At 46.5% G+C, this 27,342-nt stretch overlaps 1 protein-coding gene across 1 annotated transcript in view; it reads right to left on the bottom strand.

Moving 5' to 3' along the window:
* The window catches only part of LOC130368056 (scaffold attachment factor B2-like), a 78,098-nt gene that overhangs the window by 28,256 nt on the left and 22,500 nt on the right, over nt 1–27,342 (bottom strand). Inside the window, exons 4-9 of the mRNA XM_056571289.1 lie at nt 26,752–26,779; nt 25,612–26,065; nt 25,305–25,351; nt 20,407–20,507; nt 18,560–18,709; nt 6,035–6,144 (exon numbers count right to left, since the gene is read on the bottom strand). Coding sequence (XP_056427264.1) covers nt 6,035–6,144; nt 18,560–18,709; nt 20,407–20,507; nt 25,305–25,351; nt 25,612–26,065; nt 26,752–26,779 — 890 coding nt within the window. The remainder of the gene's footprint in view (nt 1–6,034; nt 6,145–18,559; nt 18,710–20,406; nt 20,508–25,304; nt 25,352–25,611; nt 26,066–26,751; nt 26,780–27,342) is intronic.

The raw sequence follows: 27,342 nt of genomic DNA, 5'->3' as shown, positions 1-27,342 counted from the left end.
CCCCCAGTTCGGAGACACACTGGGCCCAGAAAATGAGCTTCCGGAAGATCTCACGTCCAAGGAGGTGGACTAGTACGCCAAAGGAAAGGGCCGTCCTCTGTAGAGACCGAAGGCACCGGGGTCATATAGAGACAAGAACACATGGGAAAAAAAAAAAAGATGGACTTCTGCTCTTGAGAGGTCTGGTGCACGAGAACAAAGACCTGAACAGCCTCAGACCCAAAAACACCTGTCCCAGGGCCAGACATGAGCACCCAGAAGGCGACATAATGCGGATGACCTGAACAACCTCCAACTCGGGAGGACATGGACCCCGAAGGAAGAGAGGAGCGGTAGGGGGGATCCCGGAGAGACCGACAAGTAAACGGGAGACAGTCAACTGGAAGATGAACCCCTGAAGAGTAGGGAAAACAGACACCCGCAAAAACTCTCTGGGCGACAAACTGCCATGTAAAAACATGAAAAGTGAAGGAGCGCAGAACAGAAAGACCGTCCCGACTAATGGGATCACAGAGGAGCCTTGACTGGATCAATACACATGCCCCAGACCTGAAACATCACCAAGGCCCAAGGAACCGGAAGAGCCATCTGAAAAGAAGGCATGCCAAAGCATCCTAGGACAGAGTCCAAGCCAAGGAGACCAACCAGTCAGTCATAGACCCCAAGCACTCCAAAGAAACAACATGCCAGAACGGAGGGGGAAACATGAGAACCCAGCTGGGACTCTCAGGGTCTGGGTACAGGAAAGATTACTCCAGAAGACTGTGGTGTCAGTGCAGTACAACTGACAGACAAAAAAGAAAGGAAGAACACCCTTCCAGGGAGATTGCACAAACTCCTCCAACAGAGGAGAGAGCCAAGGTTGTGTGAGCAGAAGTAGATTATATATATAAAAAATAAAATAAAAAATAAAAAGGGCCCCGGCCACATGCTCCACCTAAATAGTGGGAACAGCGAGACTGCATCATCTTGGCAGCAGAAAAGACTCAACAAAATAGTCCCTTCAGGGGAGGGAAAACAAGGGTGGTCAGAAAGAAAACTCAAGTACAGACCTATGCCAAGCACCCTGATCCCCATACCCCCAGTGGAAAGGGGATTGGCAAAGCATGCCAGGCGCAGTAGGAGCAGGGAAATTCTGCCCCACAACCACAGGACAAGTACTGGGTGGACGGAGCCCCCAGGCCCCAGCGGCAACCATCGCTGTTTGGAGGAGCCACCTTGTGTCCCAGAGGGATCAGAATCCTGTACACTGGAGCTGGGCAAAAAATACAAGACGTGTTGAGAGCTATTCCAGAAAGTGACGAGTAGATGCCCGAGCCACCCCGGACAGTAACCCCATTAAAAAAAAAACACCTGGGAGGCATAGGGAGGGGCTCCAGATATGCTCAACCGCCGCAGAACTGCGGAAACGAAATCACCGGAAGCCCCGAGGATCATCTCACCAAACAAAAGAAAAGGTGGGCTCTACCCCTACAGAGCGGTCGTAGCATATGTAGGCGCACAGACATGGGTACCCCACGATAGCAGTGGGGTACCAAGACTGCAGACCCGAAAGAAACCGCAGACATCCAAGGGACCAGCAGGAAGGGAGGTATGCCTCTAGCAGACCAACAGTGCAACCTAAGAAAAGAGAGCAGAGTGATTATGCTGTTGCTGAGAAAATCCCTGGGACCTGCAGAAAAAAAAGACCACACCACATCTAATGGTGCTAGACACCAAGGCTGCAGACGCAGAATCAGGAGATGAGAAGGAAAGTGAAGCAGGAAAAATGCAGACAGTGTGTGACTTACTGGTAGAAAGGGTCCCAAGAACCCCCCCCCCCCCCCCCCAGGTACACACAGGAGACACAGCGGACTGCCATCACTGCATCGGCAGAAACAGGGGAGGTGACCAGGTGGAACACCATGCAGACACAGCCTGGCTATGTGGCAAAGGGACCAAGGCCATGCTGGGTCCCGAATATGGAAACACACAGCGAAGTGAGATACCTGCCTGAAGACAGAGCAGCAGGCATGCAGAGAGGTACCTGGCCAAGTAGGTAACCCTGTAAACCATTATGTGGTGCATTGTACAAGACCCATGGGGGCAACATGGGGTGACTCACTCAAAACTACATCATGGCAGTGGTAACCTGAGCTACCGTCCACGGGGTGAAAGTGTATGGTAGCTGACCCGACGTAGTAAAACCATGTGGAAAACAATCTGACCGGCAGGATACGATTCCTGAGCCCCCATGGTCACTCCATTCAACCTCCCACAGAAAGCAGGGTACTAGAATGCGACCTATCCAACAGCAACCCGTTGGAGTAGAAAACCCAACAGAAAAGGATTGTCCGACTGGTATTAATCCCGTATACCTGTAGGGTCCGCATTTCAGATCCCTCACCCAGCAGTGAGGTACGGGAAACTTGGCTATGTCCGTGGCAGCCCAGAGGTCAGAAAGATTGTGGCAGAAACCGTGTAAACAGTCTAACTGAACAAGATCACCTCCAGGCGATTAGCGAAAATGGGTCAGACAGGCGATAACTGTGGCCCTTTGTCATGTTGAGGCTTAGAAGCCACGCCCCTGGGCGATAGAGGGAGGTAGAGGAGCTGTGGAATGCATCCCTAACATCCCGTTTAGGGTCCGTGGGCCACGCTGTGTCAGTTCTCAGTAAACCATGCACAGCAGTTGGGTACCGCAAATACATCATACGTGCGAGACGAAAACATGGCGACAACTGTCTGGCGTACTGGTATGGATCCATAGTGGACAGCAACTCATTCCGTCTGGAACCTCGCACAGTAGTGAGGTACCGGAACTCCAGTTGCAGAAACATCAGCCATGAGATGTGTGACAGGTGGTGTAGGAAACCATGCAGACCACTGTCTGGCTTACTGGCATGGGTCCATAGTAGACAACGGGAGACTCCAGTACCTCACTTCTGTGTGAGGCGTCTGGTGGACTCCAGCCGCAGATCGAATGTGAGCCTCGGACGCGGCAGCCATGAAATGAGTAACAGGCGAGACTACTGTCTGGCATAATATCGGGTCTAAACCATGCCCACACAGGAATATTCCCAAGGATGGTGCGCTGGATGAGGGGGATCTGTAGCACTAACTGCGCATGCGAGAGCCTGTGGAGAAGGGAATGCCATAGCATGACATACCAAGAACACCCCTAGGATGGATGGCTCGCAGACCTGACATAAGGAATCTTAAAAAAAAAAAAAAATCTGAGCATCTGCCTGGAACGTAAAATTACTTGCTCATTGTAAGGCACTCAGTGGTAGAAGGGAACATATTGCCGGAATATGAACTCCGGTTCCAAGGGGACTTGAATCACTGGTTACAACCCGCCACGGTGATTGTCATATGCTCTACGATAGGAAGCCACAATGCCGGATTAAATAAAAATGAGGCCGGTTAAGGCTGAAATAGAAACAAAATTGCAATCCAAGTATTGGCCCCAACAGGGTGCCAAAAACCAATAAATGGGCTGAGAGACCAAGAAATATATACAAATTTCATGTATTGAAATGAGATATGTATTGCAGGTGACTGAAAAAGCAGCCCCCAATACAGACCCAAGGAAAGGACCCTGCAGATATTAAAGTTATAGAAAGCTCCAAGGCTAAGCTCCCGCCGGCCAAAGCTCAAGGGGGGGTTACAGAGCGCCGCCGAGACCCGCATGGTGGAGGGGCGGAGCTAAACTCCACTGGAGGAGCACAGCAATACGGTCGCTGGTAGAGCCCGCCGATCATAAGAAGAGGCCGTGGCGTGAGGGAACCCGGAGGTAAGGCGCTGCCTGGCCTCACTGTTCACACGGCCACTCACAGCGCGCTGCCGACCCCCAGTGGGGGTAATGTAAAGCATAGAAGCTGTGCAGAGTTGAGCAGGAAAGAACACTTGCAGAGGGAGCAGCTGCAAAGGGCCGGCGTCTATCCTGGTACACAGAAACACAACCCCCCCCCTGAGGTGACCTGAGCAGGCCACACACACACACACAAAACTTCCTATAAAGGACAGAGTCCCCGTTTAAAAGAAGGGAAGGTGGGGGGGGGGGGGGGGGTACATACTCACCTACGCCATCTTCATATACTAACCTGTCTTCTTATACTCCCCTAAGATGTCTTCAGCCAGCTTTTAAGTCACCTGCATCACGTCATGCTGCAACAGATAGGACAAGCAGGGAAAATAGGGGGACCTGGACCCAAGGTGCAACCCCAGGCGCTGGCCGGGAAGAGGTTTACGGTGCATTTTACTTTATGTTCCGTGCCCCTTAGCAGCATATGGGGGAACAGGTAGCGCCATGCTCATGAACCCCCACCTGAAAAAAGGAAACAAAAAGGAGCAAAGAACCCAACAGCCCTTAATAGAAAAAATAAAAAAAAATAATAAGACCAGGTCTGGGGAGCTCCCAGACCCATGTCATGCCTCCTGCCGACACTAGCTAAAACTGGTTACCTCACTGCAGGTGGGCGGGTATATCCTGCCAGGGAGGAGCCGACTTTTTTCCCTAGTGTCAGCACCTCCTAGTGGCAAGAGCATATACCCATAAGTAAGGTGTCCCCCAATGAAGAGCGACCGAGAAATCAGGAAATGATGAGGGGGGGGGTTTGCAGCGTTATCCAATCATAGCTCCTCTCACAATGAACTGCTCTGGGCTGTGTGTAGCAGAGTAAGCGAGGAAGTGCTCCCCTTTATGGCTTCAGATGATATCACCTGCTGGGGAGTCCCAAAAAATGGGGGCAGTGGACTGGAAGGATCATGAAATTTAAAAAGATCATGAGAGGTACCCTCACGCAGAGAATAAAAAAAGAATCATGTCATTTTACCATAAAGTGTACAGCGTGAAAACTTAAACTATTTCCTTTTTCTAGAAATCGTGGCTTTGTCCAAACTGAAGCACTGGCACTGTCAAAGTCCAGTAAGTGAGGGTGGGCTAGAACAGTGTTTCCCAAACCAGTCCTCAAGGCACACCAACATTCCGGGTTTCTTCAGTCACTCCATTGGAATAGAACAGGGAAAAATTTAAATCCTGGACTGTTGGTGTGCCTTGAGGACTGGGTTGGGAAACACTGGGCTAGAACTCTGATAGAACAGGAGAAAGCACAGAGGAGTCCTATAAGACAGGAGGACAGAGCACAGAGGAATGCTAGCCCACCCTCACTTACTGAGGAGTTAACATGTATGGTAAAATTTTACTGTAGGTATACAGTAGGGATCGACCGATATCTTTTTTTAGGGCTGATAGATAATCGGTGCAGGTTAGGGCCGATAGCCGATAACTTATACCGATATTCTGGTATAAGTTATCGGCGATTTAACCCCCTGCGACACCGCTGCAGATCATTGATTTAAAGCGGGCGCTTTAAATCAATGATCTGCAGTGGCTTTTGCGGGGCCATAGGCTGCCGCCGCCACCACCACCCGCTTCTCTCCCCCTACCTGTCCGGGTGGTCCAGGCCATCCTTCCTTCCTTCCTGTAATGTCCGGGGGCGTTCCGGGTGAAGAGTGAACCGGTCCGGGCTGTCCTTCTCCGGCGGTCATCTTCTCCACTCCGGGCAGGCTCCGGCCTAGTACGCTGCATAGACGCCGCAGCGACGCCCGTGCGCAGCGATGCACCTGACGTCACGGCGTAGCGGCGTCGATTCAGTGTACTAGGCCGGAGCCTGCCCGGAGTGGAGAAGATAACCGCCGGAGAAGGACAGCCCGGACCGGTTCACTCTTCACCCGGAACGCCCCCGGACACTACAGGAAGGAAGGTTGGATGGCCCGGACCACCCCCATTACGGGTAAGTTTAATTTTTTTATTGACTCGGAGGGTGGGGCCCGACCGGTATAGCGGTATGGGCAAAAATCCATACCGGTATACCGCCCAGCATCACGGTGGGGGGTGCGACGCGGTGCGGTGGGTCAGGGGTGCGGTGCATTATCGGCAAGGTAATTGCCGATACCGATAATGCCCAAAATCGTGATTATCGCCCATATCAATAATCGGTCAATCCCTAGTATACAGTTACATTAATAAAAATGTACAATGTAATCTTACTTTTCTGAATTTTCAGTTGAATGTCGTCGATCCTGACTTAAAGATTTCTCTCTTTTTGACTCATTTTCTTTCTTGTCGGAGGATTTCTTACCAGCTGGCTCATTTTTTGCCTACACAAAGAAAAAAAATAATCACTGTAAGGCTCTACTAAAAAGACGACTTTGTACTGTAAAATCCCTTGATTAGCTTTCACCTCTTAAGGACCCAGGACGTACGGGTACGCCATGACGACCTGGTACTTAACCCCTTGAGGACGGAGCCCATTATAACCCTAAGGACTGGAGCATTTTTTGCAAATCTGACCACAGTCACTTTAAGCATTAATAACTCTGGGATGCTTTTACTTATAAATTTGATTCAGAGATTGTTTTTTCGTGACATATTCTACTTTATGGTAGTGGTAAATTTTTGTCGATACTTGCATCATTTCTTGGTGAAAAATTCAAAAATGTGATGAAAAAAAATCTAAAATGTGATGACTTTTTTTTGCATTTTTCTAACTTTGAAGCTCTCTGCTTGTAAGGAAAATAGACATTCCAAATAAATTATATATTGATTCACATATACAGTATGTCTACTTTATATTTGCATCATAAAGTTGACATGTTTTTACTTTTGGAAGACATCAGAGGGCTTCAAAGTTCAGCAGCAATTTTCAAATTTTTCACAAAATTTTCAAAATCGAAATTTTTCAGGGACCAGTTCAGGTTTGAAGCGGATTTGAAGGGCCTTCATATTAGAAATACCACATAAATTACTCCATTATAAAAACTGCACCCCTCAAAGTATTCAAAATGATATTCAGGAAGTGTGTATACCCTTTAGGTGTTTCACAGGAATAGCAGCAAAGTGAAGGAGAAAATACAAAATCTTCATTTTTTACACTCGCATGTTCTTGTAGACCCAGTTTTTGAATTTTTACAAGTGGTAATAGGAGAAAAAGCCTCCAAAAATGTGTAACCCAATTTCTCTCGAGTAAGGAAATACCTCATATGTGTATGTCAAGTGTTCGGCGGCGCAGTAGAGGGCTCAGAAGGGAAGGAGCAAGAATGGGATTTTGGAGAGTGAATTTTGCTGAAATGTTTTTTGGGGGGCATGTCACATTTAGGAAGCCCCTATGGTGCCAGAACAGAAGAAAACCCAACATGGCATACCATTTTGGAAACTACACCCCCCCTCAAGGCATGTAACAAGGGGTCCAGTGAGCCTTAACACCACGCAGGTGTTTTACACATCCGATTTTAACGAAAAGTTGTCAATGAAAAAAAAAAATTCTCACTAAAGTGCAGTTTCTTCCCCAAATTTACCATTTTTACAAAGGGTTATGGGAGAGAATGCCCCCCAAAATTTGTAACCCTATCTCTTCTGAGGTACCCCATGTTAGGACGTAAAATGCTCTGCTGGCGAAATACAATGCTCAGAAGAGGAGGAGCGCCATTGAGCTTTTGGAAAGAGAATTCGTTTGGAATGGTAGTCAGGGGCCATGTGCGTTTACAAAGCCCCCTGTGGTGCCAGAACAGTGGACCCCCCACATGTGACCCCATTTTGGAAACTACACCCCTCACAGAATTTAATAAGGGGTGCAGGGAGTATTTACACCCCACTGGCGTTTAACAGATCTTTGGAATAGTGGACTGTGCAAATGAAAAATAAAATTTTTCATTTTCACGGACCACTGTTCCAAAAATCTGTCAGACACCTGTGGGACGTAAATGCTTACTGTATCCCTTATTACATTACACGAGGGGTGTAGTTTCCTAAATGGGGTCACATGTGGGGGGGGGGGGTCCATTGTTCTGGAACTATGGGGGCTTTGTAAACTCATGTGGCCTTCAATTCCGGACACATTTTCTCTTCAAAATCGCAATGGCGCTCCTTCTCTTCTGAGCATTGTAGTTCACTTTACATCCACATATGGGTATGTTCTTACTCAGAGGAAATGGGGTTACAAATTTTGGGGGGCTTTCCTATTTTCCCTTGTGAAAATGAAAAATTTAGGGTAACCAGCATTTTAGTGAAAACATTTTTTTCTTCAATTTTCCATCCAACTTTCATGAAAATTCGTCAAACACCTGTGGGGTGTTCAGGCTCACTATACCTTTTGTTACGTTCCGTGGGGGGTGTAGTTTCCAAAATGGGGTCACATGTGGGTATTTATGTTTTTGCGTTTATGTCAGAACCGCTGTAAAATCAGCCACCCCTGTGCAAATCACCAATTTAGGCCTCAAATGTACATGGTGCGCTCTCACTCCTGAGCCTTGTTGTGAGCCCGCAGAGCGTTTTACGCCTATATATGAGGTATTTCCTTACTCAGGAGAAATTGTGTCACTAATTTTGGGGGGCTTTTTTTTTCCTTTTACTGCTTGTGAAAATAAAAAGTATGGGGCACCACCAGCATGTTAGTGTAAAAAAAAAAAATAAATGTTTACATTAACATGCTGGTGTAACCCCCAACTTTTCCTTTTCATAAGGGGTAAAAGGAGAAAAAGCCCCCCAAAATTTGTAGTGCAATTTCTCCCGATTACGGAAATACCCCATATGTGGCCCTAAACTGTTTCCTTGAAATACGACAGGGCTCTGAAGTGAGAGCGCGCCATGTGCATTTGAGGACTAAATTAGGAATTGCATAGGGGTGGACATAAGGGTATTCTACGCTAGTGATTTACAAACAGGGTGCCTCCAGCTGTTGCTTAACTCCTAGCATGCCTGGACAGTCAGTGGCTGTCCAGAAATGCTGGGAGTTGTTATTTTGCAGCAGCTGGAGGCTCCGTTTTGGAAACCCTGCAGTACAATATGTTTTTCATTTTTATTGGGGGTTTACAGTGTAAAGGGGTGTATGTTGTGTTTTACCCTTTATTATGTGTTAGTGTAGTGTAGTGTTTTTAGGGTACATTCGCACTGGCGTGTTACGGCGAGTTTCCCGCTAGGAGTTTGCGCTGCGGTGAAAAATTTGCCGCAGACCAAACTTGAAGCAGAAAACTTACTGTAAACCTGCCCATGTGAATGTACCCCTGGGGGGGGGGGGGGCGGGGCGACAAACCTCCAGCTGTTTCAAAACCACAACTCCCAGCATGCACTGAGTGCATGCTGGGAGTTGTACTTTTGCAACAGCTGGAGGCACACTGGTTGGAAAACCTTCAGTTAGGTTCTGTTACCCAACAGTATTTTCCAACCAGTGTGCCTCCAGCTGTTGCAATACTACAACTCCCAGCATGTACTAATCGCCGAAGGGCATGCTGGGAGATGTAGTTATGCAACAGCTGGAGGTTACGCAACTACAACTCCCAGCATGGTGAGACAGCTGTTTGAGCATGCTGGGATTTGCAGTTTTGCAACATCTGGAGGGCTACAGTTTGGAAATCACTGGGCAGTGGTCTATAAACTGTAGCCCTCCAGATGTTACAAAACTACAACTCCTAGCATGCTCAAACCGTGACAATTCAGATGTTGCAAAACTACAAATCCCAGCATGTCCAGACAGCTATTTGAGCTGTTTGAGCATGCTAGGAGGTGCAGTTTTGCAAGATCTGGAGGGATACAGTTTAGAGACCACTATATAGTGGACTCAAACTGCAGCCCTCCAGCTGTTACTAAACTACATATTCCAGCATGCCCAAACAGCAAACAGCTGTCTGGGCATGCTGGGAGTTGTAGTTTTGCAACATCTGGAGGGCTGTAGCCCTCCAGATGTTGCTAGGCAACTTACCGGCTTCTGTAGGATCCAGGGAGCCGTCCTCTTCTGCCGCACGCCGCCTGCGCCGATCTCAGTCGCTGCCCGCCGATCACCATCGCCCGCAGCCTCCGGAGGGGTAAGTGGACCTTCGGCGTTCGGTCCCCGTCGTTTTCCCCATCCTGCCCCACCAATTGTGGGTGGGCAGGACGGGGAAAATGAAAGTAAACCCCTCCGCCCCCAATCTGCTATTGGTGGTCGCGTCTAGACCACCAATAGCAGAGATAGGAGGGGTGGCACCCCTGCCACCTCACTCCTAACGCTTTAAGGGGAATGTTGTTGTCTTAGACAACCGCGATCCCCCTTTCTATTCCGGGTCACCATAGTAATGACCCGGAATCGGCGCAAATCGCAAGTGTGAATTCACTTGCGTTTTGCGCCGATCGCCGACATGGGGGGGGGGGGGGTCTAATGACCCCCCTGGGCATTTGCACGGGGTGCCTGCTGATAGACCGAAATTCCCACATGCGTATGCATACGCCCTTCGTCCCCAACAGGTTAAGGACCCATGACGTACCTGTACGCCCGTGCGAATTTCGGTCCCCGACGCGGACCAGACCGGGGTGACTGCTGATATCGATTTAGTCACCCCCCCCCCCTCTCTCAGGAGCAGCAGGGGAGGGGTTAATGACATCTTCGTGCCGCTCTGCCAGCTAACTGAGATCAGTCAGCAGGCAGATCTGCAATAAGCAGCCAGGGACCACCCCCTCTCCCAAGATCAGAGCCCCTCAGGGCAGAAGACACCACCTTCGGGCAGGGAAAAAATACAATAAAGGGACAGGTAGGACTTTAAAAAAAAAATTAAAAAAAAAATATGTTTAGGGCCACATTCCCATACTCAGAAGAATTGTGTTACAAATTCTGGAAGTCTTTCTCCTTTTACCCCTTATGAAAAGGTAAAGTTAGAGGCTACACCAGCCTGTTGGAGAAATGTAAAATTTTTTTACACTATCGGCTCCATTGGGGGGACACAGACAGTGGGTGTATGCTGCTGTCTCTAGGGGGTGTGACACTATGTAAAAAAAAAGTCGGCTCCTCCCAGCAGGATATACCCGCCTTCAGGCCCTGAGCTAATCAGTTTAAGCTTAGTGTCTGAAGGAGGTGCACGTGGTCTGGAATTCTCCAGACCAGGTCTTCTGATTTTTTAGTTTTCCTAGTATAGGGACGTGTTAGTTTTTTATTCCTTTTTCTTTCCTGTTTTCAGGTGGGGACTCAGGGACTCCGGTTCCCTGTTTCCCCATTGCGAGTAAGGGGGCACAGACATTGCGTATATGCGCTGTTCACCCCCCCCCTCGCCAACGGTCAGCGCCTGCGTTGGTACCTCATGGGTCCGGGTCCCCCGATTTCCCTGCTCGCCTCGCTTGCACATAGCAGCCAGGCGTGATGCAAGTAACTAAAGCTGACTGAAGACTTCACTGAAATCTCCATTAGGTAAGTTCTTCTGACTGAGGTAAGTACTTTCCCCTTTTTTCTCCTAGGTGCGGACTTGCAACCTCTAGAGACCCCCTGTTTTTGGCCCACCTTTTCAGGTTATGGGGCTGGCTTATACAGGGGCTGGACTTTCATTCTGGGGGAGCAGTGGCATCTCAGGGGGCATGTATTCTATACTTTACATTGTGTATTTTCACTGTGTGTGGTTTCTGGTGACTGACTGCCTTATATGCGGCCGACAGCTGCGGCGGTGGTTTGGGCAGGGCGCTCTGCGCACCGGCTTAATTTCCCTTTCGCCGGCAGTCTCTGCCGGCGTATCGGCCGCCCGCTCTATTCCCCCGAGCGCATATGCGGCTGACATGTGCGCTCGGGACAAGGAGCAGGCGCCATTACAGCATCTTCTCGGCCTGTATGTAGCTCCGCCCACAGCGCTGTCGGAGCTATTCAGAGGCGCGAGGTAGCCTCCAATCAGCGCCGTGGGCGCGATTTTCAGTCAGAGGGGGCCAATTAGTGCCTCTGCTTCAGGCACGCCCCCCTACTATTGGCTTGCCTGTTTTTTTTCACGCTAGCTGCACGGAGCCGTTCACCTCACTGCAGCTGACAGGGGACACAGACTAGGGTGAGAAAGATCCTGTCTTTTTTCTCATAATGTCCATACCCAGAGCTGTTCCTCCCTCTAAACAGAAACCTGGAACGTCAGTGACTTATTTTGTCTGTAAGCACTGTAGTACCAGGATGCCTGGCTCTACCGAGCACACTTGCCCTGCCTGCTCCACTGTTCCCCCAGACCCCCTGGTACCCCCTGATGCCCTTTTGGTTCCGGTGGATTCAGCCGCTTCACCTGCCTGGGTTTCGTCCCTGACCCAGTATATGGCTGACTTGACCCAAGTATCCCGTTCGGTGGCTGAGGCCTCCCGGGAAGTTGTGTCCGCCATGAAGGGGGTCTTCCCTGCGCAGGGCCTCTGAGAGGGCCCACACCTCGTCTCCACATACTTCACGTTCTCACAAGCGTACTAGGGGTGCCTCGTCTGACTCTTCCATTGAGTCTTCAGATAGACGTGAGTGTTCCCCCTCGTGGCTCTCGCGCCCCCCCCCCCCGTCATCTGGGCACAAACTTCTCTCCTCCAGAGGACGTTCTCTGAGTCACCGCTCTGCCACGCCAGAGCCGCGTACCTGGTCAGGGTCGCCCCCCTCCAGGACTGCCTGTACCCATTCACCTTCTCCTGGTGAACTGGCGGACGAGGCTTCCGAGCCGGCATCTGACTCAGAGGACCGCTCACTTAGAGGACCCAGGATCTTCGGATGTCACTCCAGGAGTATCCTTTCATCGTGCTAAGCCAGCACCTCAAAGGTTCAGCTCTCACGCCGACTTTGACGACATTCTGGAATCTGCATGGAAACATCCAGACAAGAGGTTCCCGGGAATAAAGAGGATTCAGGAACGTTATCCCTTTGACAAGGACTTTGTCACTAAGGTGGTTCCCCTCCCTCAGTGGATCCACCAATCTGCCGGATCTCTAAGGTGACTACACTGCCACTGGCAGATGCCGCTGCCTTCAAGGATCCCAGGACAAGAAGGTAGAATCCTTAGCAAAGTTTGCCTCTGAAGCAGCTGGCTCTTCTCTTCTTCCCATCTTTGCCTCGACATGGGTGTCCAAGGCCCTGTCGGAGTAGTGCCAAAAGCTCCATCAGGGTATCTTAGCGGGATCCCCCCCAGAGGATCTATCTGCTATGGCTCTATAATGCTCTAAAGCTGGGGACTTCCTGTGCGCAGCTTCCATGCAGTCAGCCCGTTCTGCCTATGCTGTAGGTCACCTAGCGGCTCTCCGCTGCTTTATGTGGCTTAAAGTTTGGAATGCGGATGCCGCTTCCAAAAGGTCTCTCACTGAGCTTCCTTTTACGGGTGGCAGTCTTTTTGGCAAGTGCCTTGATGAGATCATCTCTGATGCGACGGGAGGTAAGAGTTCCTTTTTGCCTCAAAATAAGGCTCGTCCTACTTCCCAAAGGAAGTACTTTTCCTTTCGGTCCTTTCGTACCTCTGGCTCCAGCAAAAGGGTCCGGGCAGGTGCCATCGCGGGACAAGAAGGCCCCCTCGTTCCGGGCACGCACGTCTTGGAAGTCGGACTCCAACCGATCCGGCCGTTTTGCGCCCAAATCAGGCAACCGCAAACCCACTTCTGCATGAAGTGAGGCCCCCACCCGCGGTTTTCTCGGATGGGAGGAAGTCTTACTTTTTCGAGACATCTGGACCTCACACGTTCAGGACTCTTGGGTCAGGGACGTGGTGTCCAACGGTTACCGAATCGAATTTGCCTCCCTTCTGATTCTTTGTTCGATCCCGGGCCCCCCGGTCTCCTTCTCAGGCGAAGCAATTTCGGGAGGCTCTCCTGTCTCTGCATCTCCAGGGGGTTATCGTTCCCGTTCCTCCAGGGGAACGGTTTCGGGGTTTCTATTCCAATCTTTTTGTGGTTCCCAAGAAGGACGGTTCTGTGCGACCAATCCTAGACCTAAAGCGTCTCAACCGTCATCTTATCCTCCACTTCCGAATGGAATCTCTCCGTTCGGTGTTTGCATCCCTGGAACAAGGGAAGTTCCTTTCATCGGTGTACATCAAGGATGCCTACCTCCATGTGCCAATATTTCCAGGCCATCATCGGTACCTCCGCTTTGCGGTTCCAGAGGGCCATTTTCAATTCGTAGCCCTCCCCTTTGGTCTGGCCACGGCTCCTCGGGTCTTTACAAAGATCCTTGCGCCAGTGATGGGCCTGTTACAGTCGAGGGAAATCCCGGTGATACCCTACCTGGACAACCTTCTCATCAAGGCTCCAACCAGAGCCCAGACTCTGGAGAATCTGGACGTCACTCTCCACACTCTGGATCGCTTCGGGTGGATGGTCAACCAGGACAAGTCAGTCCTCCGTCCTACCCAGTCTCTAGCCTTCTTGGGACTTCGCTTCGACACGGCCTCTGCCCCAATTTGCCTCCCGCCGGACAAACGTCTGGCGCTTCTGTCGGGGGTCCGCTCCCTTCGGACCCAGGTCTCAGTCCCCATCCGCACTTGTATGGAAGCCCTGGGTCGGATGGTGGCAACTATGGAGGCCGTACCCTTTGCCCAGTTTCATTACCGCCCCCTTCAACTGGCGATTCTCTCTCGATGGGACAGGTCTCTGTCCCTGGATCGTCAGATTGTTCTCCCTCGCAGGGTCCGTCAGTCTCTGCTCTGGTGGCTCCACTCCCCCTACTTCTCCAAGGGCGGTCATTTCTTCCCCTTCACTGGCAGATAGTTACAACGGATGCCAGCCTGTCGGGCTGGGGCGGCGTGTTCAGGGATTGGAAGGTTCAGGGACTCTGGTCTCCCCGAGAGACCCTTCTTCCGATAAACATATTGGAATTGCGGGCGATTCTTCTTTGTCTACATTCGGAGTGTCGTCTTCAGTCCAGTCCTGACCACGTCCAGTCGGACAACGCCACGGCCGTGGCGTACATAAATTGACAGGGCGGCACTCGAAGCTCGGCAGCCATGGCCGAGGTGACCAAGATTCTCACCTGGGCGGAAAGCAAGGTTCCGGCAAATTCGGCGATTCACATTCCGGGAGTGCTAAGCTGGGAAGCGGACTTCCTCAGTCGGTCCTCACCCGACCCCGGCGAGTGGTCTCTACATCCAGAGGTCTCTGCGACCTCTGGGGCATTCCGGACGTGGACCTCTTCGCGTCCCGGCACAGTCGGAAGATCCTTTTGTGTCAAAGTCCCGAGACCCTCAGGCTCTGGCCGTGGACGCCCTAGTGATTCCTTGAGCAGGGTTTGCCCTACCCTATCTGTTCCCTCCCCTTCCCAGGGTGCTGAGGAAGCTCAAAATAGAGGACGTCTCTGCCATTCTGGTAGCTCCATGTTGGCCCCGAAGGTCGTGGTACGCCGACGTAGTCAGGCTCCTGGACGACGCTCCACTGCGCCTTCCGCTCCTGCTCTCTGCAGGTCCTCTTTGCCACCCCAATTTACAGTCGCTGCATTTGACGGCGTGGCGGTTGAGACTGCGGTTTTGAGGGCCAGTGGGTTCTCTTCCCAAGTCATTCACACCATGCTCAGGGCTCGTAAGCCCTCTTCCACAAGAATTTACCACCGTACTTGGCGGTCTTATTTTCGTTGGTGTGAAGCTCAGGACTTAACCCCGGTAACCTTCTCGGTTCCCCCGTCTTCGATCCTTTTTGCAGTCGGGGTTGGAACTGGGGTTGTCTCAGTTCCCTTAAATGTCAGGTTTCGGCCTTTGCTATTCTTTTCCAGCGGCCCCTGGCTTCTAAATTCTCATGTCCGGACATTCCTTCAAGGAGTGGCGCATGCTGTCCCTTATCGGTCACCCTCTCCCCCTTGGGACTTGAATTTGGTTCCGAGTGCCCTCCAGGGTGAACCCTTTGAGCCACTTAGAGAGGTGTCTCTCCGCCTCCTTTCTTGGAAAGTGGCATTTCTTGTTGCCATCACCTCCATCCGGAGGGTGTCTGAATTGGCAGCTCTCTCCTGCCATTCTCCGTTTCTGGTGATCCACCAGGACAAGGTTGTTTTCCGGCCAGACCCTTCCTTTTTGCCTAAGGTGGTTTCGGCCTTTCATCTCAATGAGGACATCGTCCTACCGTCTTTTTGTCCTGCTCCTTCTCATCTTAAGGAGTGCTTACTACACAAGCTGGATGTAGTTCGGGCTGTTCGGTCTCATCTCTCCATCACTTTTTTGTTTCGTCTGTGTGATTCCTTTTTCGTCCTTACGGAAGGTCGTCGTAAAGGACAACCTGCTTCCAAGGCCACCATTTCTCGGTATATTCGGTCCGCCATTTCGTAAGCCTGTCGCTATAAGGGGAAGATTCCTCCTTTCAGGGTTGTGGCTCATTCTACCCGTTCTGTTGGGGCATCCTGGGCTCTCCAGAATAGGGCCTTTGCCTCGCAGATTTGCAAGGTGGCTACCTGGTCATCTTTGCACACTTTCTCGAGGTTCTACAGAGTTCATACCTTTGCATCGGCTGATGCTAGTCTGGGTCGTAAAGTGTTGCAGACGGCGGTGGATCGGCCGTCTGCCTGACTACTTATCTGCCCACCCAAGGGACGGCTTTGGAACGTCCCACGATCTGTGTCCCCCAATGGAGCCGATAGAGAAAAGGAGATTTTTGTTTACTTACCGTAAAATCTCTTTCTTGGAGGATCCATAGGTGACACAGCTCCCGCCCTTTTTTGGGGTTTCCTTTGGTTCTCTGTCAGAGGGTGTGTTCGGTTATGTTATTTTCTTCTGGTTCTCGGACAGTTTGGGTTTTTCTTGACATGTTGGTCTCCTCCTATTGCTCTGGAACTTAAACTGATTAGCTCAGGGCCTGAAGGCGGGTATATCCTGCTGGGAGGAGCCGACTTTTTTTTATTACCATAGTGTCACACCTCCTAGAGACAGCAGCGGTCTGTGTCCCCCAATGGATCCTCCGAGAAAGATTTTACGGTAAGTAAACAAAAATCTCTTTTTTTACACTAACATGCTGGTATTGGCCCATACTTATCATTTTCACAAGAGGTAAAAGGAGAAAATGACCCCAAAATTTTTAACGCAATTTCTCAGGAGTGCTCTACATGGGGCTCAGGAGTGAGAGCGCCATGTACATTTGAGGTCTACATTGGCGATTTGCACAGAGGTGGCTGAATTTTGACAAACGCAAAAAAACAAACACCAGTGACCTCATTTTGGAAACTACACCCCTCACGGAACAGAACAAGGGGTATAGTGAGCTTTAAAAACCCACAGGTCTTTAATAAATTTTCGGTAAAGTTGGACGTGAAAATAGTTTTTTCATGAAATGCTAGTGTTACCCCAGATTTTTCATTTTCACAAGGTGTTATAGCTGAAAAAAAGCCCCCCCCCCCAAATTTGTAACCCCTTTTCTTCTGAGTAAGGAAATAGCCCATATGTGGATGTTAAGTGCTCTGCGGGCGAACTACAATGCTCAGAAGAGAAGGAGCGCCATTGGGCTTTTGGAGAGAGAATTAGGCTGGAATAGAAGGGCATGTGCTTTTACAAAGCTCCCGTGATGCCAGAACAGTGAACCCGCCCCCCTCCCACACACAAACCCATTTTAAAAACTACACCCCTCACGTAATGTAATAAGGGGTCCACTGTTCCGGCATCACAGGGGCTTTGTAAATTCAAATGGCCCCCGACTTCTATTCCAACCAAATTCTATCTCCAAAAGTCCAATGGCGCTCCTCTTCTAAGCATTGCAGTTCGCTTACAGAGCACTTCATATCCACATGTGGGGTATTTCCATACTCCGAAGAAATGGGGTTACAAATTTTTGGGGACTTTTTCTCCTATTACCCATTGTGAAAATGAAAAATTTGGGGTAACACCACAATTTTAATGAATTTTTTTTATTTTAACGTCCCACTGTAACAAAAGTTTGTCAATCACCTGTGAGGTATAAAGGCTCAATTTACCCCTTGTAACATTCCCTGAGGGGTTCAGTTACAAAACTTGTATGCCTTTTGGTTTTATTTATTTATTTTTTAACATTGTTCTGGCATCATGGGGGCTTCCTAAATGCGACATGCCCCCCCAAAAACCATTTCAGCAAAATTAGATCGCCAAAATGCCAATGTCGCTCCTTCCCTTCTGAGCCCTCTAGTGCATCCACACCCCAAGTTTTGGTAGAGCTTTTTACCTTTTACCCCTTGTAAAAATGAAGAAAAAAAAATGGGGCTACAATACCATGTTAGTGTAAGAAAAAAAATGGAGATTGTTTTTACAGTTCCATTTTGCTGCTATTCCTGTGAATCACCTAAAGGGTTAAACTTTCTGAAAGCCATTTTGAATACTTTGAGGGGTGAAGTTTTCATAATGGGTCAATTATAAGGGATTTCAAACATAAAGACTCATTCACTTCAAAACGTAACTGGTCCCTGAAAAATTCTGTTTTTGAAAAGTTTGAAAATTGCTGCTATACTTTGAAGCCCTCTAATGTCTTCAAAAAGTAAAAAAAAATGTCCACTTTATGATGCCAACATAAAGTAGACATTATTTTTGTGTATCAATATATTATTTGGAATGTCTATTTTTCTTACAAGCAGAGTGCTTCAAAGTTAGAAAAATACAAAATTGTAAAATTTTCCAGAAATTTTCACATTTTTCAACAAGAAATGATGCAAGTATCGACGGAAATTTACCACTAAAGTAGAATAGGTCACAAAAAAAAAATCTCAGAATCAAAATTATAAGTAAAAGCATCCCAGAGTTATTAATGGATAAAGTGATAGAGGTCAGATTTGCAAAAATGCTCCCGTCCTTAGGGTCATAATGGGCTCCATCCCAAGGGGTTAACTTGAGTAGTGACAATACTAATACTTGCCTTTTCCACAGAAATCATTCTCCCATGAAGTTCTGTTCTGTGGAGATGGTTTATGCACTTTGTTGCATCTTCTGAGGAGGACATGGTAACAAATCCATAACAGCGTGCACCAGGACTACGAGCATTGGTTACCACCTTTGCACCAACAACCTGAAGAGTTTGAAATAAAATGAGTCCATATTTGTACAGAAACTAAACACTGTACTTTAACAAATCATTCACTATAGCTAGAATAAAGCAGTTTATAGACATGGTTTTAGTAAGCTGTAGTCATTTGTTTCATTTGCTTCATCTATGCTTATCTGCTTATTTGCTTGTACAGGAGATGTTAACCTCTTAAGGACCCAGGACGTACGGGTACGTCCTGGGTCCCGGTCCTGCGATATAACACGGGGTCACACGGTGACCCCGCATCATATCGCGGCGGGCCCGGCGTCATAGTTAAGCCGGGACCCACCTCTAATAGCGTGCGGCACTGACCGCGGCTAAAAATGAAAGTGAAAGTTGCCGGTTAGCTCAGGGAGCTGTTCGGGATCGCCGCGGTATAATAATTATACCGCGGCATCCCGAACAGCTGTACTACAGGAGGAAGGTCTCTTACCTTCCTTCCTGCAGTTTGATCGCCGATTGAATGCTTCAAGCCTGAGATCCAGGCTTGAGCATTCAATCGCCGAAAACACTGATTGATCTATTCCTATGGAGATGGATCAATCAGTGTAAAAGATCAGTTAGTGCAATGTTATAGCCCCCTATAGGAGCTATAATATTGCATAAGAAAAAAAAGTGTAAAAAAAAAAAACATTAACCCTTTCAATTATCCCTTCCCCTAATAAAAGTTAGAATCACCCGGAATTTCCAATGAAATAAAAAAAAAAAGAAAAAAAAACAGTGTAAATAAAAATAAAAACAAACATGTGGTATCGCCGCGTGCGGAAATGTCCGAATTATAAAAACATACCGCGTTTTAAACCGCACGTTCAATGGCGTACGCGCAAAAAAATTCCAAAGTCCAAAATAGCGCACTTTTGTTCACTTTTTATACCACAAAAAAGTGAATAAAAAGTGATCAAAAAGTCTGATCAGAACAAAAATGGTACTGCTAAAAACTTCAGATCACGGCGCAAAAAATGAGCCCTCAGTGCTTAGGGGGTTAGAAGATGACATTTTAAACGTATACATTTTCCTGCATGTATTCATGATTTTTTTCTGAAGTGATACAAAATCAAACCTATATAAGCAGGGGATCATTTTAACCGTATGGACCTACAGAATAAAGATAAGGTATCATTTTTGCTGAAAAATGTACTGCGTAAAACCGGAAGCCCCTAAAACTTACAAAATAGTGGGGTTTTTTTTATCAATTTTGTCACATTTTTTTTTTTCCCGTTTCACCGTTGATTTTTGGGTAAAATGACAAATGTCATTACAGTAGAATTAGTGACGCAAAAAATAAGCCATTATATAGAATTTTAGGTGAAAATTTTAAAGAGTTATGATTTTTTAAAGTTAAGGAGGAAAAATTTTAAATGAAAAAACGGAAAAAGCCCGGGTCCTTAAGGGGCTAAAGTGCAATGCCGGCTAACTGCAATATATTGTGAGCTAAGCGTTTAAGCGGTGTTAATCATCCCGATATGTGAGCCGGGGGCATGTCACAAAGTCTCACGGCACAGATCCCTGTCTACCCACACTTCCTGCATTTGGTCTCCTCACAGACACGCAAGCAATTGCTGCAGGGACAAAAATACACATGTATATAACAAATATACATGTCATTTTCTACATTATATAAGAATAAGTTTTTGCTAGTGACAGGAAGAGGAAAAACGAAAAGTGTTAAAATACTATACCTTCCCATATTTGCTGAACAGATTCTTCAAATCTGTGGCTCTTGTGGTAGATGAAAGTCCACTCACCCACAAATTCTTTCCAGAACTAGCATCAATTTGACCTAGCATTAAATAAAGGCATGTTAATTTCGTGTAATGCATAATTTTGAAAAAAAAAAAAAAAAAAAAAAAAAACAGACTTCTCAGGGATAAAAGTATGTATCACCTGCCTTAGCTACTGTTTCTACTTTACTACTAGTGGAGGAATTTAAATGGCCACTGTCAGATACAAAACTTTTGATTCCTCCTAAAAGTCCCCTAAGAGGACCAAAAGTGTAAAATAAATAAAAAAAAATTAAACACCCATTAACCCCTTATTTAAAGTTTAAATCACACCGCTTTTCCCAAATTCATATAAAAAATATGTAACCATAATAAAAACAAAACATACGCGATATCACAGAGTGCATAAATGTCCGAACTATAAAAATACAGTTAAATAAACCACGCGGTCAATGGCGTATGCCCCAAAAAAGTCCAAAATAGCGTATGTTTGGTCACTTGATATCATGAAAAAAAAATAAAAAGCGATCAAAAAGTTTGAACCAAAAATAGTACTGCTAAAAATGAGCCCTCATACCACCCCGTACATGGAAAAATAAAGTTATAGGGGTCAGAAAATGACAATTTTAAACATACATTTTTGTCCAAGTAGTTATGATTTTTTCCAAAGAGTCAAAATCAAACCTATATAAATATGGTCTCATTTTAATTGTATGGACCTACAGAACAAAAGAGGTGGTGTATTTTTAAGCGAAAAATGTACTGCGTAGAAACAGAAGCCCCTAAAAGTTACAAAGTTGTGTTTTTTCCTAAATTTTTTCGCACAATAATTTTTTCTGGCTTTGCTGTAGATTTTTGGGTAAAAAGACTGATGTCATTACAAAGCAGAAGTGGTGGCGCAAAAAACAAGCCATCATATAGATTTTTAGGTCCAAAGTTGAAAGTGTTATGAATTTAAAAAAAGGTAAGGAGGTAATTGGCAATACCGACAATATCCAAAATCGTGAATATCAGCCGATAATCGGTCGATTAGCCGCACTTTCTACATTGCAGGGACCTGGCAGGAGCAGCATTACTGGATTTTTACTATTATTAAGCAGTGCAGCTACACACACACACACACTATACTACTGGACTTTATCTAAGTCCCTGACTAACTCTGAAAGTAATTTGGCTCATGCAGTTAGTACTATTTTTATTTTTTTTCTAGCTGCTCCTCCAGAATGTTACCTCTCCATAAATTAGCTACGTCGGTCCGGCAGCACGCCAAACATGTGTCAGACAACAACTATTAGGGCTGGGTGGTATACTGGTTCATACCGAATACCGAAATTTTTGTGCTGCACGATATGAATTTTTGCCCATACCGCAATACCGGTTTGGCCCCTCCCCCTCGGGAATTAATTATCAGCCCAGCACTGCGCTGTCCCCACATCGAAGAACTAATCATACGTGACCCGCAAGCGCTATTCTGCTCCCCCCCCCCCCCCCCCCCCAAATTAATCATCAGGCCAGCGCGGTGCTGTCCCCATCGGGGTACCACTCACATATGTAACCCGCAAGTGCTTCCCTCCTCGCCCTCCTGTTTGTTGCATGCCGCCTGCGCTGGCTGGAACTCTGTACTGTACCTCTATGCGGCCGTCAGCCTATCACCGGCTGCAGCGATGTTCCGCCTCGGCCGGTGATAGGTTGAGCTCACTGTCACGTAAGGAGTTCTGGCCGGCTTCCTACATGACTGTGGGCTCAATCTATCACCGGCCGAGTCGGAACTTTGCTGCGGCCGGTGATAGGCTGACGGCCACATAGGGATATAGTGTACAGTACAGAGTTCCAGCCAGCGCCCCGCATCAAAAAGGAGGACGAGGAGGGCAGCACTTGCAGGTGACGTGTGAGTAGTACCCCGATGGGGACAGTGCAGCGCTGGGCTGATTATTAATTTGGGGGGGGTCTAGCAGAACAGCTCTCGCGGGTCACATGATTTATGGGGTGGGGGAGAAATACACAGTCATATACCATGGAACCGCCATAAAGTTATAAAATATCGTGATATACATATTTGGTCATACCGCCCAGCCCTAACAACTATATTTCTACATTACTCCTGGATAAAGACCCTTTCTTCTGATTGCCATACAGTGTACAGACTGTTGGGGAGCTATATGACCAAAATGTTTTCTGAGACCATCTCTGCCTAACCTCTGTCTGCTTGGGATAATTGGTTATTATAGTTAAAAATGTGACTCAATGACCTCTTCTCAACCCTCGTTTTCTATGTTTCACCAGCATCTAGCAATAAAATGATGAAATTTAATATAATTCACTAATCCTATCTGACACCCTTGAGGCTGTTACGTATGCATTGCCTATCTTAGGTGCAGGACACCAGAGGTTAATTTTTTCTTCATCTTATTGGTGCAAGTCCCCTATCTAGGCGTTTTGGAGTAATGTGCCTGCTCTTTGATGGAAGGCCATGTACCAAAGAAGTTTCTCTTTTTGGATGAGGAGTAGAGATGAGCGAACTTACAGTAAATTCGATTCGTCACAAACTTCTCGGCACGGTAATTGATGACTTATCCTGCATAAATTAGTACAGCTTTTAGGTGCTCCCGTGGGCTGGAAAAGGTAGATACAGTCCTAGGAGACTCTTTCATAGGACTGTATCCACCTTTTCCAGCCCACCGGAGCACCTGAAAGCTGAACTCATTTATGCAGGATAAGTCAACTGCCGAGCCGAGAAGTTCATGACGAATCGAATTTACTGTAAGTTCGCTCATCTCTAATGATTAGCTCTGGCAGCATCACGTTTGTATTTTCCTGAGGGAAACGCTTATTGGCACAAAAAGATTATACTGAGAGATTGCTGCCAAAATTTGGGATGCATGGAATAATTCTACAAATATTGAGCAACTCCACCTCCCCCCCACCCATAGTTAACTCTGGTTTGCTAATTTCTGATCGTACTTGCTATTGTGTTACTGTAGTGGTGGGTTAACACACCAGTTCCTACAGTTTTGGTTTATACATGTTTGACTTTATTTTTATTATTATTGACACTGCCCTGTCTTACTTCTGACTATTGCCCCTATACCTCATTTGATTTAACACTTTCCTTTGATATTATGAAATATGCTGGAGTCTTATCTAGTGTTGCCTCACTATACCAATACTTGACCCATCCTCCGTAATGGTAAATTGATTAATTTCATAGACTTAAAATGTAGAAGTCTAGCGAAGCCTTTATATCTATGCAGCATAGAAGATCGTAATAAAATGGAAATTATATAATTTCTTTAAAAAGGTATAGTTCCCCAAGTAGAAATTAATTTTGAAGGTGTTTTTTGTAGTTTGGTTTCACTTTGGCAGGGCATTATTCTAGTATCCCCCTGTATATTTCTCTTATCTCAACTTTGTATTTTTCTTGGTTAAGCAGTGCATTTTTCATATTTTATTTTGCTCTAATTAGTTGTATTCTCTTTCTCTCAAATATCACTGATATAGTTTTAACTATGTTAATACAGTCAATCTGTACGTAGACATTTTTTTATTGTTGTTTAATTGTTGTTATCCAGATTTTATTGCCATATAAAAATTCATAAGCCAATAATCCCCGACAAGACAGAGCAGGATCCTCTGTCTCCTAATGAACAGCCCTAAGCAGCCTGCAGCTCAGCCCACAGCCAGTCATGGCATTGATTTAGCTACAAAACTGAAAGTGACATTTAAAAAGTTATTGTGCACACTACAATAATTTTTCTTTATAACCGGAGGTACCCTTTATGTGAGCAGTGATGCAGTACAGTATGCATAACCTCACTACTCTACAGGAAAAGGGAGTCAGGGGATATTTTATTAGTTAAAAAACACACAATAAGTGAGCAGCAGAGAAGACATGACATTCTGCAGAGTTTAAATCCACACAGCAAATCAATTTCAATATATTTATGCAGTGTGGGAAAAATTGATGCAGGTATGTCAATTAGGGATTGCCCGATTAACGGTACGGCCGATATCGGCCGACAATCACGATTTTGGGCATTATCGGTATTGGCAATTACGTTGTCGATAAGCCGATAATGCCCCCCCCCGAATTACACGAATTGGGGGTAGTCCGGGCCATCCATCCTTCCTGTAGTGTCCGGCGGCATTCCGGGTGGAGGGTGAACCAGTCCGGGCTGTCCTTCTCTGGGGGTCATCTTCTCCACTCCGGGCAGGCTGCGGCCTAGTACGCTGCATAGACGCCGTGACGTCAGGTGCGTCGCTGCGCACGGGCATCACTAGACCGGAGCGGAGAAGATGACCCCGGAGAAGAAGGACAGCCCGGACCGGTTCAGCCTCCACCCGGAATGCCGCCGGACACTACAGGAAGGAGGGATGGCCCGGACCACCCTGACAGGTAGGGGGAGAGAAGCGGGTGGCGGCGGCGGCCTATGGCACCGCAAAAGCCACTGCAGTGAATTTATTTAAAGCGCCCGCTTTAAATCAATGATCTGCAGCGGTGTCGCGGGGGGATAAATAGCCGATAACTTATACCGATATTCCAGTATAAGTTATCGGCCCTAACCTCTACCGATTATCGGTATCTGCCCTAAAAAAACGATATCGGTCGATCCCTAATGTCAATTTTGATATAGATGGCACTCCTAAAACAACATCTCTGCAACACTGCTAGCTACCTTGCTAGGAAAGGGCAACATGAACCTCTGAGCAATACAGCCACAGGCTTTGGGTTAGATATTTCAGTATAAACAATGCTGGAAACTGTATTCAAATTTATCATACACTAAATAAGCCTTTTATTCATTTTGTATAAGGCTTATTTAACTTATATTATAACCATCATTCTAAAGGGTACATACCTTTCTCATCTTTCGTAATGCTTTTACCAGGTTCATCATCTGTCGAACTAAGAAAAAAAAACTGCTATTAGTGCACAACAACAAGAAGCTCATTTTCAATACCTACCATTTAGAAATGTTCAAAATGACCTGAGATAAATCACATGCACAGTTAATTTCATAATAGTTACAGGTCAACTAAGTCAAAAATAAAGAAAAAGTGGCAAGTAAAAACCTAACCAGAGTTACTACCGTAAACATTGACAAATCAAACCATATCTAAAAACTCCTTAAATAAAATCTTTCTAGTACTGAGAAGACAACAAACCTCATTTTCTGATCATCCTCTTTTGAAGAGGACTCTCTTATGGCAGATCTTTCTTCTTGCACATCTTCACTTTCCTTGGTAACTTCTCCACCATCAGGTGGGTTGCCCTCATTTTCCAAGTTTCCAGTGAGATCAGATTGAATCTGGCTACTCTGATCACTCGTTTTATCTAGATCTATCATTTCAAAGTCTGTATCTTTGTCTGTGCCTTCATCCCTATCATCTGAAGCTAAATCTTTACTTTCTTCATCTTCACAACCATGATTGGATTCTCCATCTAAATCCAAGGTGCTGTCCGCAGATTCGATTGTCACAAAAACCTCTTCCTCCTTGGGCTTCTCCGCTTCAACACTACTGTCCTCTTGATTAACTGAATCTTCTACTTCTGGAACCTCTTCTTTAAGCTGTTCACATTTATCATTTTCCCCCAATATCTTGAGCACTTTCTCATTTTCTATAGATTTAATAGGAATAGAACGGCACAATTTAATTACCAAGAGAAAAAAACAAAATTACAAATGTGGAACCGGCATGGCTGCCGAATCAGAACACAACACAGAGATTGGAAAGTTGCTTCATGCTGTATGTGTATACTGAGCCTAACGCAAGCAAGACTAATCCCTGAATGCTGGCAAAATTAAAATGCTGCAAGCATGGAAGCTGTTTAAAAATTCATGTCGTCTTGACTTCACGCTTCATTGGCTTTATGTAGAAATTCTGTCTTCTAGGCTTCAAATCGTCCTTTAATTTATTGTAGGATTTAATAAGATACATCATTCCAAATTTCTGAGAAATCCATTAAGACAATTAGATCAAAAGATCCCGTATGCAAGAAACGCAATGAGCCAACGCATATCCCATAGGAAAAAGTAGAATGGTCCAAATTACTTTCATCTTCTTGCATCTGAGGACTTAATGTCATCGTAATCAAACACCTGACCATCACCAGATCTATGAAATTCAGGTCATGTAAATAAGGAATTTGAGCAGACAAATTCCACAGATCTGGGAATTTACTTTTCCAATCTCTGTGGCTCATACCTTTACAAGAACTGCGCAGAAAACTGAACCAAAAAAAAAAGAAATTAGATAATTTTTTTTATCTCGTAGAAACAAATTTCCAAATAATTTAGACAATACCTTGGTCCTGGCTTGTGTCTTCATTCTCCTAAAGTGTGAAACAAAATTTTTTATTAAATAATGGCAAAAAAAAAAGAAAAAAAGAAAACCAAAACAAACAACATGTAGAGGCTGGGCTGTACAAACCAAAGTGGACTTACAGGCCCATATTTATCAATCTGGGAGAAAAACTGGAGTGATTTGTCCATAGGAATCAATCACAGCTCAGCTTTAATTGTTACCAGGGCTTAAGATACTAAGCTGAGCTGTGATTGGTTGCTATGGCCAAGGGCATGCAGCGCTTCTCATGACGTAATTCCAGTGGTGTGGGTGATGCATCTTAAGAGTCATGGTAATTTGGCACCATTATCTTAGTCATTGGCCATTAACATTTATAAATAGCTCCCATGTTCCCCCACCTCACTACACCCAGGGAACACCTTGGCAACCTTTGCCTAAGCATTTTGGTGAATCCTTTTTAGCCCTTGCCATTTGTTTCACGATTGTTTATAACTGCATACAAATCTGTCCACTAGCGGGTATTCCTTGCCCTATTTAGGAGACGTTATGTATCCCTAATTTGTATATCTCTTGGAATAGAGAGGAACTGTA

This window comes from Hyla sarda, chromosome 1 (assembly GCF_029499605.1).
Source record: "Hyla sarda isolate aHylSar1 chromosome 1, aHylSar1.hap1, whole genome shotgun sequence".
In the NCBI taxonomy this organism is placed as follows: Eukaryota; Metazoa; Chordata; class Amphibia; order Anura; family Hylidae; genus Hyla; species Hyla sarda.
The sequence above is the reverse complement of the archived record's forward strand: the minus strand, read 5'-3'. Positions and strand labels throughout refer to the sequence as shown.